Source organism: Macaca thibetana, chromosome 2, assembly GCF_024542745.1.
Source record: "Macaca thibetana thibetana isolate TM-01 chromosome 2, ASM2454274v1, whole genome shotgun sequence".
Classification (NCBI taxonomy): Eukaryota; Metazoa; Chordata; class Mammalia; order Primates; family Cercopithecidae; genus Macaca; species Macaca thibetana.
In genome coordinates, this window is record NC_065579.1 from 32,653,648 (window position 1) to 32,670,468 (window position 16,821).

At 42.8% G+C, this 16,821-nt stretch overlaps 2 protein-coding genes and 1 non-coding gene across 9 annotated transcripts in view; 2 read left to right on the forward strand and 1 right to left on the reverse strand.

Moving 5' to 3' along the window:
- Positions 1–868: 868 nt before the first annotated feature.
- On the reverse strand, positions 869–16,310 carry EAF1 (ELL associated factor 1). The gene is made up of 6 exons (XM_050777626.1): positions 15,941–16,310; positions 13,787–13,881; positions 11,569–11,705; positions 9,268–9,458; positions 6,872–7,105; positions 869–4,397 (listed from the first exon to the last, which is right to left on the reverse strand). The coding sequence occupies exons 1-6, from the start codon at positions 16,308–16,310 to the stop codon at positions 4,351–4,353; spliced, it is 1,074 nt and encodes a 357-aa protein (XP_050633583.1). The 3' UTR covers positions 869–4,350.
- Positions 10,575–10,681, forward strand: LOC126949391 (U6 spliceosomal RNA). The gene has a single exon (XR_007723698.1). It is a non-coding gene; the product is annotated as a U6 spliceosomal RNA (small nuclear RNA).
- The window catches only part of METTL6 (methyltransferase 6, methylcytidine), a 41,883-nt gene continuing 41,206 nt past the window's right edge, over positions 16,145–16,821 (forward strand). For 6 of the 7 annotated variants that reach the window (XM_050777675.1, XM_050777657.1, XM_050777640.1 and 3 more), the window contains exon 1: positions 16,291–16,421. The gene's annotated coding sequence lies outside the window, so the exon portion shown is untranslated. Of the gene's footprint in view, positions 16,265–16,290; positions 16,422–16,821 lie in introns of those variants that run through there. The other variant, XM_050777650.1, reaches the window with a different exon arrangement.

The following is a 16,821-nucleotide window of genomic DNA, read 5'->3' on the forward strand; positions in this document are numbered from 1 at the left end:
AACTGTCAGGTGTATGAGGGAGCCAATCAAGACCAGAACTGTCCAGCCAAGGCCAGTCTAAAGCCAACCTAGACTTGGGAGCAAAATAAATGCTTATTAGTCACTGAGTTTTGGGATGGTTTGCTATAGAACATTACGGTGGCAATAGTTAACTGAAGATAAAACTCCCTTCAGTGATGGACACCACCACTTCCCCACTAAGAAGGTTCAAGTCTAACTACTGTTGCCATCTGAGGGAACAAGCACATTGCAGAATAAGTAGCAGAGGATTTCTAGACTTAACATGTAATTTAATTCAATCCAAATGTATTCAGCACCCACTAGAGACACTACAGCAAATTAAAAAGGAATATGGCCACTGCCCACCTAGAAGTGTATACAGTGTAGCAGGGGAGCCAAGAGCACAGGTAAATGTGAGCACTGCGGAAGCAGAAGTGGAGGATGGAAGCAGGAGGGCAGGGCCACTTCCAGCCAAATGTCAGCTGGGAGTCACAGGTGTGTGTAGCACGGCATTCGAGGCGGAAGGAATCTGGTAAACTAAAGTGACAACAGGATATGTCTAGGGATTCAGTTTAACTGTTGCATGGTTCTCAGACCCAAAACTAAGCCTTCCTTTTCAGACCAAGTAAAATGGCCTCAGATGTGATTCAGTTGTGAACTTCACACCTTTTAAAAACTGAAGTTCATCCTTCAGTTTTGAATGTCACACCTTTTAAAAGCTGAGGTATACTTCCTAACGATTATAAACACCAAATTAAAAAGGAATCCATTTAGTTAGCTATTTAGCCTTAAGCACAGAAGTTTCTTAAAAGAACCATATATTGCTCACTGATTTCTAAAAGAAAATGAAACCCACCAAGATATTAAATGTATTGCTGACCTTCACTTTTATTTAAATATAGTGATCTTTTAAGAGAACAAAAAATACTTTACACAGCAAGTATTTTACATAAATGTAAACATGCATGTCTACTTCACAATTAAGCAAAAAAACTTTTAGGCACAAGATTTTAAAAATAAAGAATGAGACAACAAAACCAAGACAGAAATAACAGAAGTAACAAAAACTCACATTTCATAACTCTTCAATTGGTCTTGTCTTCCAACCTATTGGTTAAGGCCTGAGTTTCAGAAATCCTACCTTCCTCGCCAAATAGAAACATCCACTTTGGCTGTATATAACATTATCCACGTAACACACTAATTCTCTTTCAAAATAATGTAATAAATACATCATTCATACACACACACACACACACACACACACACACACAGACCCCCACACCCACACCCTGCTGAACCAGCTTCTCAAATAGGAAAATAGGGATTTTGGAATTTTCAGGTTTTCCTACAACCGAAGCACATACACACACGTTAACACCTTACACAGAAAAAATGGTTCTGCTACAGAAATAAAATCGTTAATGAGTGGCATGATTACAAACATCTAGTTCATTTGTATTAAGTTTCCTCAATCACAACTTTTACTAAGGCTTACTAAGCACCTCAGATACTTCAGATTTAATTAAGTCTTTCATCTCATCTAATGACCCACAGTACAGTAGACATTGTACAGCGCAAAGAAAAGGCAATTTTAACAATTCAGTTAAAGATTTCTAAATCATGAAAGTCAGCATGGATACTTTCAGCTGTCTCCAAATGCCTGGAATGTTTTCCTATGTCTATCCACTGCACTTCACTGGCTGGGTAGTTTTCTCTGCCTTCTCCCCAACCAGGCTACAACCATTTGAATGTCCATTCCTGTGGATACCCCAAGGAAGAGATGAGAATGACAGTCCCTGCTTTTTTTTTTTTCTTTTTGTAGCAACAGGGTCTCACAATGTTGCCCAGGCTGGTCTCAAACTCCTAGACTCAAGCAATCCTCCCACCTCGGCCTCCCAAAGTGCTGGGATTACAGGCATGAGTCACCACACCCAGCCCAGTCCCTGCTTTTCAGGCGCTCATACCAACCAGAGTTCAAGCAAAAAAAAAAAAAAAAAAAAAAAAAAAAAAAAAGTCAGTATGTACATACAGGGCACTCCATGTGGGCTGAAAAAAGACAAGAGTCCACAAAGATGGCACCCACAGAGCCTCAGAAGTGGGGTTTGGAGGGAGAGAGACGGAGAATGAGAGAAGGCACAGAGGCAGGAAGAACAAGTCCGGTTTGGCTGGCAGGAGGGCATCTGTGAGAAGCCATCTGTGAAGCCAAATTCTTGACTTCCAAAAAGAAAAGATTCCTTCTCTGGTGGGTAAAGCTGGAGGGCAGAGGGCAGAACCACCAAAGGCTTTGTGCAGAGAACAAAACTGAAGCCGTGCTAGAGAAAAACCAGACGGTGTTGGGCAGGACAGATGACAGGACAGAGGGTCTGAAGCTCAGGAAGCTTGACTCACCAAGCCAGTGCCCCATGCAAGCATTTCCTATAGAAACATGTCTTGACTCAACATGCCAAAAACCACAGTTCTGTCTACGGAAATCAAGGCTTTCAGAGAAAAGTTGGTGGGGGAGAGAGACAGAGAGAGGCTTAAATAGATATTTTTAGTTCAAGTTCCTAGAACCTGCCCCAGTTTGAGCAAGTTAAGAGCAGTGAAACAATTCCTACATCCAGTAACAATTCAAGTCTCCTAATTGTGACCTTGCGAAACCTTCCCTGAGCTGTCATTACCAAGGAATTATAAAGCAATTATCAATCCACTATAAATAAGTTCCTACCTGCCTTTAAATCCACCAAAATCTCATGATGGGCTGAGAGCCCAGCACGGGGTCCTAGTGTAGACCTGTTACCTACACTAGGGTAGATGGTGTGAGCATGCTGCTGGGCAGTGGTTCCCTGGGCTCTGGGCTCACTATCACGATGAAACAGTTGACTCTATGAGGTTTCACTGTGACCAAAGCCCCCACCACAGACCACCTATTTCCTTTGTCCAGACTGCTTCCCGTCCACTAGCTGGGGAGGGAGAGGCCATGAGTGGAGGGACCTGTGGAGGAAAAATTATTATTACTATCTTGATGTCCACTGAACCAAAGTGGATGGAAATTTCTCAGGACATACTCATCCAAACTACAAAAACAGGCTACTCCATACTGATTACAGGATGATTTATCACACATTCATCAAATATAGAACATTGACTAGTGACCAGTTTCCTCCAACAACAGATCCATTTGGAAACGGCACACTGTAGAAGGCAATCTTGTGACTTTCTTCTAGTTGTATATAAAAAATACAAATCGGTTGGGGAGTCAGGTACAAACAGTGGTACAAAAGCATGAACAGATATGCCTGATCAAAGAATGTGCTCACTTCATATTGCAGAACTTCTATCTAGATTCTGATTTTTAGAAACTCACTGCTGGTTCATTTGTTCGGAGAGGTTTCTTCACATCTCTCTTCCACTCCTACCTCCCCCTGCTAAAATCCACTGACTGAAGAATACTTAGTATGGATCCACATGGAACCAAAAGCCCCAACTGAATGGAGTCACATGCATTAGCACAGTGGCTACCGGTTTCATCTGCTCACCCAGCCTCATGTATTTAGGGACTGAATTCAAGCTAGAAGCACCCAACACTTTTGTCTTTTGGAATCTAATCAAAGTGCCAATGTACATCTAAAAGTCCCATGTATAGGAATCTCTTGATTCCTGCAAATGAGACTCAAGGGAGAGAACAGTGAGGAAAGCCCGGAGAGGGGGCAGAAGACTGGCCACAAGCCGGGTGTGTACTTCCCTTTCTTAGTCTGTAAATGACAGGTTGAGCTCGCAGGACTCCATGGTCCTCACCAGCTGACACTCAAGGACTCCATTCTGTATTCTGAGGTCCATTTCTATCTAGGCTTGTCAGGCTGAGTCAGACAAAACTTCCTTACCACTTTGTGTCAACAATTTAAAGTGGTTTTAACATATTTCTATGATGTAGTTTGAGGTTTCCCTCTCTCTCCTACCCCTCAAAGACTTTCATTTCACTGGTACCAACCACTTGGCCAAACAGATGGCTGCTGAGGTTTAAAATTGAATCTCTGGCCTGGTGAAGATATGGCCTTTGAGTAACCTAGACCAGGGCACATTTATCTGTTTTTCATTAACAATGTTAACTAAATAGAAATATAATTCTGTTAGCTCTTCTACAGGTCTACTTAAACTTTGAAAGATGAGATTGTTCAAAAATGACACAAGAAAATCACCCATCACCACTAAGTTAAAGACTTGAATATGTGAGAGCTCCAGAGCCTCAAACTCCTACTACAGTCACTGATCCATAACATTTTCCTCTTGGCAATGGACACCACGCCAAAGTAGCTCGGTCTTGCGGCATGTTTGTGCACCAAAAAGTAGATTTCGAAAGATCCAGCACTAGTCATCACTGTCACTGCCAGACTCACTCAACTGCAAGTCATTTCCTATTAAAAAAAAAAAAAAAAAAGTAAAATTGTAGAATCAAACAAAAGTACAGAATTTGAAAATGACTTCCTCACAATTTTTTTGGTTAATTGCCTTGGCTATCACACTACAGTAAAACCTTGTTAGTTCAACTTAGGGAAGAAAACCAGTTTGGCTCACTGAAACAAAACGATGCTTTTGGTTATCTGCAACGCACAACAATACTGCTTATTAGGGTAGAGGAAAGGAGAAGTAAGCTAGATAGCTTTTAAATGGTTTAATAAATAGCAAGAAAATATTTAAAATATGGCTGAGTGCAGTGGCTCATGCCTGTAATCCCAGCACTTTGGGAGGCCGAGGCGGGCAGATCATTTGAGGCCAGGAGTTGGAGACCAGCCTGGTCAAACCCTGTCTCGACTAAAAATACAAAAATTAGCCAGGCATGGTGGCACGTGCCTATAGTCCCAACCACTCGGGAGGCTGAGGCAGGAGAAATCAACTGAACCCGGGAGGCGGAGCTTGCAGTGAGCCGAGATTGCACAACTGCACTCCAGCCTGGGTGACAGAGCGAGACTCCATCTCAAAAAAAAAAAAAAAAGAAAACATTTAAAATAACTGATTCACCATTCAGTAGAACTGATCACATTAAGTTGCTTTATAAAGGCAACTTAAGAAAATATCCAGTAGGCTTCTCATTAAGAAAGGTGAATACTGTTAACACCAGTAATATGCTAATGCAGTTTCTGCTCCGGCACACCTCTGTCCAGGATAGTCACGTTATCTTAAACTTCAAATCTGAACTAATGAGCTTTACAAAGCCCAGATTCTTGTTTACTATGCAGAATTTAGAATATAACTACTCAACATTTCAATCTAATACAATAGGAATACATATAACAGAATCCCAGTTGATACTACTTGTAACAAAAGGGATTTTCTTTATTTCCAAATTGCTAATCTCTAGGCCAGTTCTCCTCAAAGTCTATTTTGAGGACTCTAGGGTCCATGAAACCCTTTTGGGGAGTCTGATCCTGAGGTCACCCCTTTTCTAATTACCTGCAATGCCAGATTTTCTTCATATACTTCAGACTATGTTAAAGATGGGGCACATATGGCAATGTCTTGAGATATTTTTGGTTGTCATGCGGCTGGGGAGGTGGGAGGAGATTGGTACTGGCATCTAGGGGGTAGAGGTCAGGGATGCTCTTAAATATCCTACAATGTGCAGGACAACCTCCCATAAAGAAGACTTATCTGGTCCAAACCGTCCATAGTGCTGAGGTTGAGATTATCTCTGCCTGGTCCACAATAGTTGGATTAACTAGGTTAACTTCCCCACTGTTGCCTCTAGACCTTCCAACTTCCTCAAAGGAAGATGTACCAAGAGAGAACATTCATCAGGGTTCCAAAGAGAGAAAAGCATAGAAAATTAGCCCTCTGCTCACCTTCAAAACAAATAAATTTTTGTTCTTGTTTTCCTGTTTTACTTTAGTATCAACTGCATTAAAAGCCACTGAGGCTGGGCATGGTGGCTCATGCTTGTAATCCCAGCACTTCAGGAGTTGGGGAGATTACTTGTACTCAGGAGGAGTTCAAGACCAGCCTGGGCAAAACAGTAAGACCTTGTCTCCACTGAAAATGTTTAAAATGGCCGGGTGTGGTGGCTCATGCCTATAATCTCGGCACTTTGGGAAGCCAAGGTAGGTGGATCGCTTGAGTCTAGGAGTTTGAGACCAGCCTCGGCAACATGGCGAAACCCTGTCTCTACAAAAAAATAAAAAGATCATGCCACTGCACTCCAGCCTGGACAACACAGCAAGACTCTGTCTGAAGGAAAGGAAAAAAAAAGCCACCACACTGTCTGGGGACAGCAGATTCTTTTTTATAAAAGTTCAAGATAGGCCAGGTGTGGTGGTTTACACCTGTAATCCCAGCACTTTGGGAGGCCGAGGCAGGCAGATATTTGAGGCCAGGAGTTGGAGACCAGCCTGGCCAACATGGCAAAACCCCATCTCTAATAAAAATACAAAAATTAGCCAGGTGTGGTGGGACATGCTTGTAATCCCAGCTACTTGGGAATCTGAAGCAGGAGAATCGCTTGAACCCAAGAGGTGGAGGTTGCAGTAAGCCAAGATTGCACCACTGCACTCCAATCTGGGCGATAGAGTGAGACTCCGTCTCACAGGCAGAGAGCAGTATGGTGGCAGGTAGCTCCCCGAAAGCCTGGTATAAAAGCAAAAACGCCTACCTGTTCATGTTTTAGTGTTTTCCAGAATTCACACACACCGGTATGAGCCAGTAGGGAATAGAAATAGAAAGAACAGATTTTTCATCTCATTTCCCTTTTTTACTGTTTAGTAACTCACACCTTTCTGCTCCAAATTATTTTTAACAAGATCCTCTCCTATGCCTTAAACATCTTTAGGTTTGTAAGTTCTGGCATAGGATAAATAGAAGCTGCACCTCTCAGTCATAAAAGGGGGCACACACTTACTGAGGGTGTTCATGAGCTGGTTGCTTCCTTGTGGCCGGCTGGTTCCGTTGGCAACGGCAGGCCTACTGTTGTAGGGCTGCTGGTGTGAAGGTTGCGGAGGAGAGGCTGGGCCATTGTCCTCGCCTCCACTGCTGGAGCTGTCGTCATCACTTCCCGAAGAGCTCTCAGAGTCTGAAGAGCTGCTCCCACTGCTGCTGCTCATCTGTTCGATAATGTCAACTTCAGCCCTTAGCTCTGGAATAAATGATATGATGTGGATCAGCACAGCAGCCGTTTTCAAGGCAGTGCATTGGAGCTTCTATAACTAGTAAATCAGCAAAACCAACAGCAATAAGAAATAATTTAAAACAAAGTCCTTAAAATTCCTTAAAAAACATACAAACAAAATTACCAAAACCAAAACACAACCTGTTTCCAGAGACACAATGGAAACATTAAATTCACTCAAAATAAACAAAAAGCAAGACTGTTTCAGAATAATGGCTGTTCTGTGTAAGAAATTAATTAAGTCCATTTGCCTTTATCTACTAAAAGGAGAATTATGAATATTATGAACTATGGGATACAAGTGTAATTCCCACATAAGAGAAGACAAATATTATGTAAAGTGGTTGAAAAATATCTGACTAGGAGTTGAAAGGTCTGAATGCTTGTTTTGGATTTACCTCTAACCAGCAGTGACACCCAGGTAGAAGTCAATGAATTTTCTTTTTTTTTGAGACGGAGTCTCGCTCTGTCGCCCAGGTTGGAGTGCAGTGGCACGATATCGGCTCACTGCAAGCTCCACCTCCCGGGTTCACGCCATTCTCCCGCCTCAGCCTCCGAGTAGCTGGGACTACAGGCGCCCGCCACCACGCCCGGCTAGTTTTTTGTGTTTTTAGTAGAGACGGGGTTTCATCATGTTAGCCAGGATGGTCTCGATCTCCTGACCTCGTGATCCACCCGCCTCGGCCTCCCAAAGTGCTGGGATTACAGGCTTGAGCCACCGCGCCCGGCCAAAGTCAATGAATTTTCTAAGCCACTCTGGAAAAAAGCCAGACAGCCTCTAAGGTCCTTTCCAGCTCTCATGTCCCATAAATAAACGGAGGCTTGCAGGAAGAACCACGGTGACTAAAGACAAATAGTAAAACAACATTCTTCCTCTTCACATATCTGACTGACAGCCATGCCTGTCAGGTACTGCATTTTTTACAGATATAAACTAGGGAAGGAAAAACAAGCCTTACCTAACCATTTCAATGTTAACTAACCATTTCAAAAAAGGTGCCAGATTTTCCTGTCCAAGCACACACACCACGTGGCCTTAAATGGCTATGGCTCCTTTAAGCGTAATTGGCAACAACTAACCACTCATGCTCTGATTCCTATTCAACCTAAGTGAAAACTTCTGTAACAGCATTCCAGTATCCATGAGGAAAAAAAAAACAAGGGACAAAACAACTGTGCACAATGCAGAGTGATGTCTGCAGCCGTTCTACAGGGTAGAAAAGGCAAACTTCCCAGGGACAACTCTTTACCTTTCCCTACTATTATTATGGATTTAGCTGTTTTATAAAACTTATAAATATGAAATATGACACTTGGCCTCACAACTTCTAAAGAGTCTGGAGGACTAAAACCATTCATCGTGTGAAGGAGATAGCCAAGGTAAGCTTCTTTGTCTTGGGTTTGCAGTGGAGAGAACCAAACCAGACCTTTAAGTCTTTCTAGGAGAGTATCTGTTTCTATTGGTCCTCATGGCCTCTTTCATATTTACACACTTCCTGTTAGCACAGAACATTTGCTTATGGTATTTTAAACGGCACTTTAATCCTTGTTTTTTTCCCCCAAAAAAGAGATGTTATTGCCCAGGCTGGAGTTCAGTAGCTACCAACAGTACCAACAGGCACGATCATAGCACACTGTAGCCTCGAACTCCCAATTTCAAGCGATCTTCCTGTCTCACGGTAGCTGAAACTACAAGTGTGCAGCACCATGGTCAGCTCCTCCAGCCTCTATACCAATGTAAAGCTCAGAAATGTTGCCACCTACGCTTAGTTTTCACCTCCAACACCTAGAATCCTTCCTTTCTCCGGAGCCTTGGATATGCCATATGGAGCCATATGTAGCTTTAGATGGAAGTCATGCTTGTTTAAATCCTAGGCCTCTAAGCAGAATGCTACCAAGATAGCCACAAACTCAAGTTACTATTCCAGGACTCACCCTTGTCAAATGAGATAAATGGTAGAAGCCCCCACCCTCCCCATTTCTGAACAGTGAGCTCTGCAGACATTTTTTTGATGGCATTGAATGCCCCAGCCACCGTATCAATATCAATACAGCAGCCATGTGATCTCCACAAGGAAATCAACACTCTACTCCAAGTTGCTATCGTGGATCCAGAAAACGTTCTCTACCTCTTTTGATGTCATCCAACTGAGGTTCAGGTGAGGGGTTATCTTTCAAGGGAGAAGTTTTGGGTCCAACTGGAGGCTTCGTTGGAGCTCTGAATGGCATAGGTGGTGGAGGTGGTGGTGGCTGTGACGTCTGTGGAGGACGAGTGGGCTGCTGTTCCATTCGGGCCTGGATTTTACTGCTGCCCTCAGCTCTGAAAGGAGATACAGACATTAAATTAGAAGGGCAAAAACAGTGGTTCTCAAATTTGTCCAGGTGACTGAAAACTCGTAAGTCTCTGTAGAACCCCATACTCTTTCCAGACCACTTCAAAATATTGATATTTGCAATTTTATCATGTGAGCTATTCATTCAACATTTGAGTGTCTACTGTAATCCAGTACTATGTTATGTATCAGAGATAGATGAATAGAATATTTACTGCTCTCGATGAGCTCAAATGTATAGCAAACAAATGTAGGATACAATGCAACTGTGAGAATCCATTTTACTAGTAGAAAATACATTCACAGCATCCCTTAACAATGAGGGTAAGTTCTGAGAATTGCATCATGAGGTGATTTCATCCTGCAAACAGCAGAGTGTACTTACACAAACCTAGATAGCATATAATTTTTTCACATGAAAACCCAAATGTCCCACCACCATTACTGAATATCAATCATTTCCCCTACTTGATCTGCAATGCCAATATCAAGTGCCATGTATCAGGTTTCCATACATGCTCCATTAGAATCTTAAGGGACCACTGTCATATATGGAGGTCACTATTGACCGAAACATCATTATGTAGTTATAATCATGAGTGCATGAGCTCCTAAATAAAGTAGCTCTTAAAATACTGCCCAGCTTGCAAATTTTCCATTATCTATATACTGCTTGTTCATTTCATCACATGCCAGCTCTTGCTCACAGACAAGCAGAATTCCACCCCAAGCTGAGAATATTCTATCAGTTAACAATTTCTTTTGTAAATGGACTAGCCCGGTGCTTCTAAAACTTCTGTATATGCACAAATCACTTGGTGATCTCTGCAGATTCAGATCTAATAGGTGTTGAGATTCTGCATATCATCTAGGTGATATGATACTGTTAGTTTCCGTATCACACTGCGTAGTAAGGGAATATACCATAACCATCAGATATTGGAGAAATAACAGTAGTACCTGGTTCACTATAGGTAATGAATACAAATAGAGTGGCAGGACAGGAGCAAGGGATTCTGCAACATACTCTCTGGGGTAGGTCAAGCTTTCTAACCCTCAGTCTCCGTATCTTTTTTTTTTAAAAGATAATAGTAGCACCTTTCGTACTTGCTTCGGCAGCACATATACTAAAATTGGAACGATTCAGAGAAGATTAGCAGGGCCCCTGCACAAGCATGACACACAAATTCATGAAGGATTCCGTATTTTTAACAAAAGAAGTAAAACAAAATAATAATAATAGCACCTTTCTAAAAATTACTTGTTAGATAAAACAATGCATATAAAGCATCTAGCAGAGTGCCCGGGACATGATGCTCCCTCAATAAATGGTACCTATTTTTATTTTCTGTGGAATGAGTGAATGAAAAATATGGCTTAATGAAGCATAAACAAAAAACATCAGGTTGTTACAATCTTTACAATTTAATGACTGTATAATAATAATTACTGTATTATAAGTGAGCTATGATCATGCCACTGCACTCCAGCCTGGGTGACAGAGCAAGAGACCTCGACTCTTAACAAAAAAAACACCAAAAAAACAAAAAACTGTATTATATGGTAACAAATAGAACCACTAGGTTATTTCTATTTATAGAATGAATTTTTATTTTCAAATAAACTATTTAACTGGCTTCATTTTAGACATGTAATAACTGTTGAATTAAAGAGTTCACTATATTTAAAAATAGGCAAAGTTTTATTTTGGTATTATAGTGATCTCAAATGTATCTTGTAAAAAAATTAATGTTTTCACTCCAATTAAGTATACTATATATTATTACTTCATAATTGTAAGTTTATAAGTTATCCCTTGGGTGGTACTGTAGCAATCACGAGATTAACAAAATTGGCTTAATTATAAAGTATATCCCTTTCCCCAATGGTTCCCATGTTTTAGGTCTTAAAAACATTATTTCTTTTTATTGCATTTGAGGAAGACATATTTTACTGATTTGTCTGAGAAGACACAGGTAGAGTTAAGACTACTGATAGAACACTATGAGCAAGCAGATGTTCACAACCTTATAAAAACTGAATAGATAACAGAGGTTTGGAAACATGACATAAACCTGCATCTGGCTATTCACATACCTTGTTTTCTTCACCTGAATGCTGCTACTGAGTTTTTCCAGCACATATTCACCAGTGTCATGATTAATAATAAGCACACAGTCTTTCTGGTAAGGCCGTTTGTTCCCCTTGAACACAGTCATGGGTGGTGTGGATCCCTATTTGCCACAAAAGTATAAGATGATCAAACTAAACATACCAGTCATGAATATCAACTGAATTTATAGATGACTCTACCTGATGAAATCTTTCATCAGAGCTATTCAAAAAGAATAGGTTGAACCGATTTCTATTTTTAACTCCTGGTTTTCCAGGCAAAAATAAAGGAGAAATAATATAGCAAGCATCTGTGAATGTGCAACACATTCTAAGTAATCAAAAAGGTAGTACAAAAATTTTAAATTATTATATACATTCTGAGAGAGAAAAATTAATTAACCATTACTTGCACTATACTAAGCAGAGTTATCTCTGTGAGTGATCTCTTTACTTTGTGAGTGATCTCTTTACTTCTTTGTCATTAGAGAGACCAGGGTTTCCCCTTCTCATGTCAAGCAACCAACAGAGCATTTTCCAAGAGAAGATCATTATCCTGGTTGGCTCAGAATAAATAAATCATGTCACTCATCTGCCTAAGCCTTTCAGTCACTCCTCAATTGCTCTCAAGTCAAAGGATAAAATCTTTAAACTAGCCACTTGGCCTTGCACTACCGGGCCCTTCCCTGGCTCTCCACCTCACCCTGCGGCATACTCCCCTGCACATGTGCTTCGGAGCAGAAGGCAACTGGCTTCTCTCTGATCCTCAAACTCTCTCCTGCCTCTGGGCTTTAACAAGGCTTCCCGCCGGCTATATCCTGCCCCCTCTCTTTAAATGACCAAACCTCCAGATCTGCTCACAGCTTACTTCCTTAAGGAAGTAAGATTTTGTAGAATAACAGCTATATTTTCTTGTGTTTATTTAAACTCCAGACCATAAGCTCCACAAGGGCAAGAAATGTGCTTGTTTTGTCCAAGGTTGTATTCTTCATGCCTAGTAATGGGCCAGCGTGTGGGAGGCGTTTGATTAATATTTGTTGAATATAGTATTTAATACCTTGCTTAGAATAAAAAAAAACCGCTTGGCTCTTTGACTCCTTATTTATATAGTAAAAATATAGAGCTAGAAAGGACTTTAGGGACCATTTATCTAAACCTTTCATTTTACATATGGGAAACTAAGGTCCAAAGGGAGATGATGTAACTTGCCAAAGGCAACGAGTAATCAAATAGCAGTTTGGATGGGCAATTTTTCCTCAGCACAAAACTTTCCAGATCTCTCTGTCCAGAGACTTTTCATTCTATCACCAGCTACCAAGAACTTATGTTCCAGAACAGGGGTGTGACATGCAATAAAACATGTTCGCTAAGAGCATCATGTGACCCTTTGGTGCTTTGTCATTAGTGCTGCCTTGGGTAGGGCTTCACAAAAGTCTTTCTCTGCAAGGGTTCTTAATCCAGCTTTCAATTTAGTTCTTCATCCCTAAATCAGCTGAGTGTGTCAATCTCTGGCTCTTGCCTGCCTTAACTCCTGGCTTGGTTGCCTCACACTCCTGAGCTGTTGTGGCCGTATAATCAGCAGGGCACCTAAGGCTTTTCTCTCTGGAGTTGCTTGGGAGAAAAGCTGTATCTCAAAGAGGGGCTAGGTGTGTCCAGACAGGAACCTTGTCTACTTAGTGGCAGATAGGGGAAAAGGAAGATTGGGGAAAATGACGAATAATCTTGAATCTTGAATAATCTTTTTTTTTTGAGAGGGAGTCTCACTCCATCGCCCAGGCTGGAGTGCAGTGGCGTGATCTTGGCTTACTGCAACCTCTACCTCCCAGCTCAAGTGATCCTCCCACCTCAGCTTCCCAAGCAGCTGGGACTACAGACATGCGCCATCACCCCCAGCTAATTTTTTTGTATTTTTGGTACAGACGGGGTTTCACCATGTTGCCCAGGCTGGTCTTGAACTCCTGAACTCAAGCTATCTACCCACTTCCACCTCCCAAAGTGCTAAGATTACAAGAATTATTTTTAAATCAAGCACCTGCCTAGCATGAAGTCCACCCCACCCCACTCCCCAAAATTCCTTTTTTCCCTTATGTTGCCACTTTAGAAATCTAAACATTTTTAAAAGTAGGAAGTTTAAATTGCAATAACATAAAAGATGAAGATCCATTGTGATCCTACATTTAAAAAAACAATGAAATAAACTCACAGGGATATGTGGCAGTGTAATTGTGACTTCATCTCCTTTGCCAACTTGAAGCTCTCCTTCACAGGAAGTGTCTATAGATGCTGGTTTAAAATCATCTAAAGGGAAAGGAAAGAAAACACTTACCCACCAGGTTACTTATAATAAGGGCCTCCTGGACATCTCCATTTAAGAATTAAATTTGTTATTACTCAGATGAATGAAAAATAAAAATAATTCAGAATTCTTAAAAACCGGTTTCATTATGGAAAACTTCAGATATACAAAAGTAGAGAAAATCGTACAATGAGCCCTGGTGTACCATTATCCAGTTTCTATTATTACCAACTCAGGGACAATCCTGTTTCATCTACACCTCTACAAACTTTTCCTCTGACCCCCTTTGGATTATTCTAGGGGGAAAAAAGAATTTACAGGCCATTTTATTAAAGATATTCCCTTCTCCCAAGGGAGAGATGAAAATGAAGATCTCATCATCCATAATAAGTTGCTTTTTTAGGGTTGTGAGGATCAAAAGTAACAGCATATGAAAAAGATCCTGTGACTGTAAACTCTATGAAATACGAAAGGCCACAGCATCATCAAAAGCTGATTTCACTCTGCATAGAAACTGTCAAAATTAGGATTTGCCATACTCAAGTTCCATAGCTGTTTTTTTTCTTTCTTTCTTTCTTTTTAAATAGTGATGGGCCTACGCTGCCCAGGCTGGTCTCAAACTCCTGGGCTCAAGCTATCTGCCCGCCTCGGCCTCCCAAAGTACTGGGATTATCGTGTCAGCCACCACTCTCAGCCAGTTCTGCAGCTTTAACCAAGACAATTCTGTAGTTCATAGCAGACAACTTAACTGTATCTCCACAAGTTATCCTGCTCGTGTTTCTAAACTGCAGTTAGAGTACAACATGAATAGCCATCTTAATTCACATTCACATCTGCCTCAAACTGCAGGGCAGGTGCACACATGAACTGTATGATTTAAATTCCACATTGCCCTTCACCAAAAGAGAACATCAACTTAGTAAACTCTTCAGGAAATGATGTTCTTATCTCATTCCCAATCTCCTCTCTGAAAGAGCTGGATCTGCTGTCAGTAGGAAGCATAGTAATGGCATGGCAAGTGACTACACAAAGATGGGATTTCATTATCTAAGACGCCCTCTTCACATGTGTTGAGTCACATCTATCAGGTCCTCTGACAAAAACAAGTCTTAACAACAGCGTTAGCGCCACGGAAACCAGAAGTTCATGAATCACGGAGGGATGCTCTGTCAGCCAATTCCTAACTGCCAAACCTTCACCCAGGACATAGGGTGGAAGTGCACTCTCAACAGAGTCTATAATCATGTAGAAAAAGGTCCGGCATAATGACTATTTCGCCATTCCTTACGCCTGCTCTCTTCTGCTTCCAAACATAGACCAATCTTTAACCTATCCCAGGCTCACGAACTCTGATTTGACTCTTTACCCACAAGGAACTTGGTCTGGAGGAAAAGCCCGTATGGTATAGGTGACCTCAAAAGACATCCAAGTCAAATGAAGCACAGAAAGGAGATGGAAGAAAACTCTGAGGCGCAGAGAGGATGCCAATTCTTTGGCTGTAAAGGGGACAAAGCGCAGTATCTGGGAGTCCAGAACCAAGTCGGAGGAGGAAAGCAGGGAAGAGAAGGGGTTCGGAGGGAGTGGATGAGGGTCGTAATAAACAAGAAGCGTCTTTTAACTGTGGAGAACCCTGATGGGAGCATTGGAAAGGAGGGGAGGGGTTTCGAGGAAGAAGTGGACCCGGATAAGAGGGGGGAGGTTTGCCTTGGGGGAGGGAGGTTTGCCTTAGGGGCGGGAGGTTTGCCTTAGGGGCGGGAGGTTTGCCTTAGGGGCGACGTCGGGGGAGGGGAGGGATGGAACCAAAACGAGGCCAAAGACCTTTGGAACTAGTGTTTGAGACTATAAAGTAGAAGAATAGTAGGGAGTGACGAAGATTTGGGAGAAATAATCTGGGTAAAAGAAGGGCCAACTCGAGGTCCCAAAGGATTGGGGGTTCGAGAGAAAGTAACTGACGCTGGCAGGGGGTTCCCTGGAATCTGAAGGGCCGAGAGAAGAAAGGAGTCAAGGTTGACATGTGGCGGCTTGAGCGGCCGAAGGGAACCGTGGGGAGCGCTGACTTACAACGAATAGTGTGAAAGGAGGCCCGCGGTCGCTTCTCGAAGCTCTCCCCGAGTCTCAGGCAATGTTCCTCGCGGTCCAGCAGCGGGTTCGCGGTCCCATTCATGGCCCCGCACCGGCCTCGCACCCAGATCGGCGCTCTCCTGGCGCAGCCGCGATCGGAGCTTCCGGCGCTGGCGTCTGGGAGGACTGTGCTCCCGGGACACCGCTCTAGGGGGCAAGGAGAGCAAAGCCGGCACCCACCCGGGTCCAGAAGCAAGTCCTGTTCTCTGCCTCGGGATAAAGGAAGAATCTGAAGGGGCAAGGCCGGGGGACTTCCGGCGTCGGGTAGGAACTTCCGGGTTCCTAGCGGAAGTGGCGGGGGCGGTGCCATGGCGAAAGAACTCCTCCCGGAGATTCCCAATTTGTGATTCTCAGAATTGGCTCAGGGTTGTTTCGCAGTTCCTCCCATATTCTGCCTCCGAGATCTGGGGCTGGCTGTAGGGTGAGTGCGCCTGGCCCTACCCCTACAGGTGAATTTAGGAACTGATGATGGTGATCCCTGAGCGTGGCTGACTAGATTAACGCGGGTAGGCTAGCCATCACGGACGCCCTCCTCAGGGTCCAGGGGCCCATGCGGCCTAGTCTATCCTGAGTGTCCTGAGATGGATCCTCGGGACCTCAGCCACGCGTCACTGGGTCTCTTTCTCCACTTTGCGCAGTGATGGCGGTGCGAGGGCCTCAGTCCCTGAAAAGTGACGTTCCCTCTGGTTCCTACGACAGCCTCTTGTGAGTGCGGTCAGGAAATGAGCCCACCCAGGCTTAGCTTCATTTCCCCCGAAAAAACGGAGCTCCGACCCTTGGGAAACGGTGACCTCACTTGTATCTGGCAATTGACCACCCGC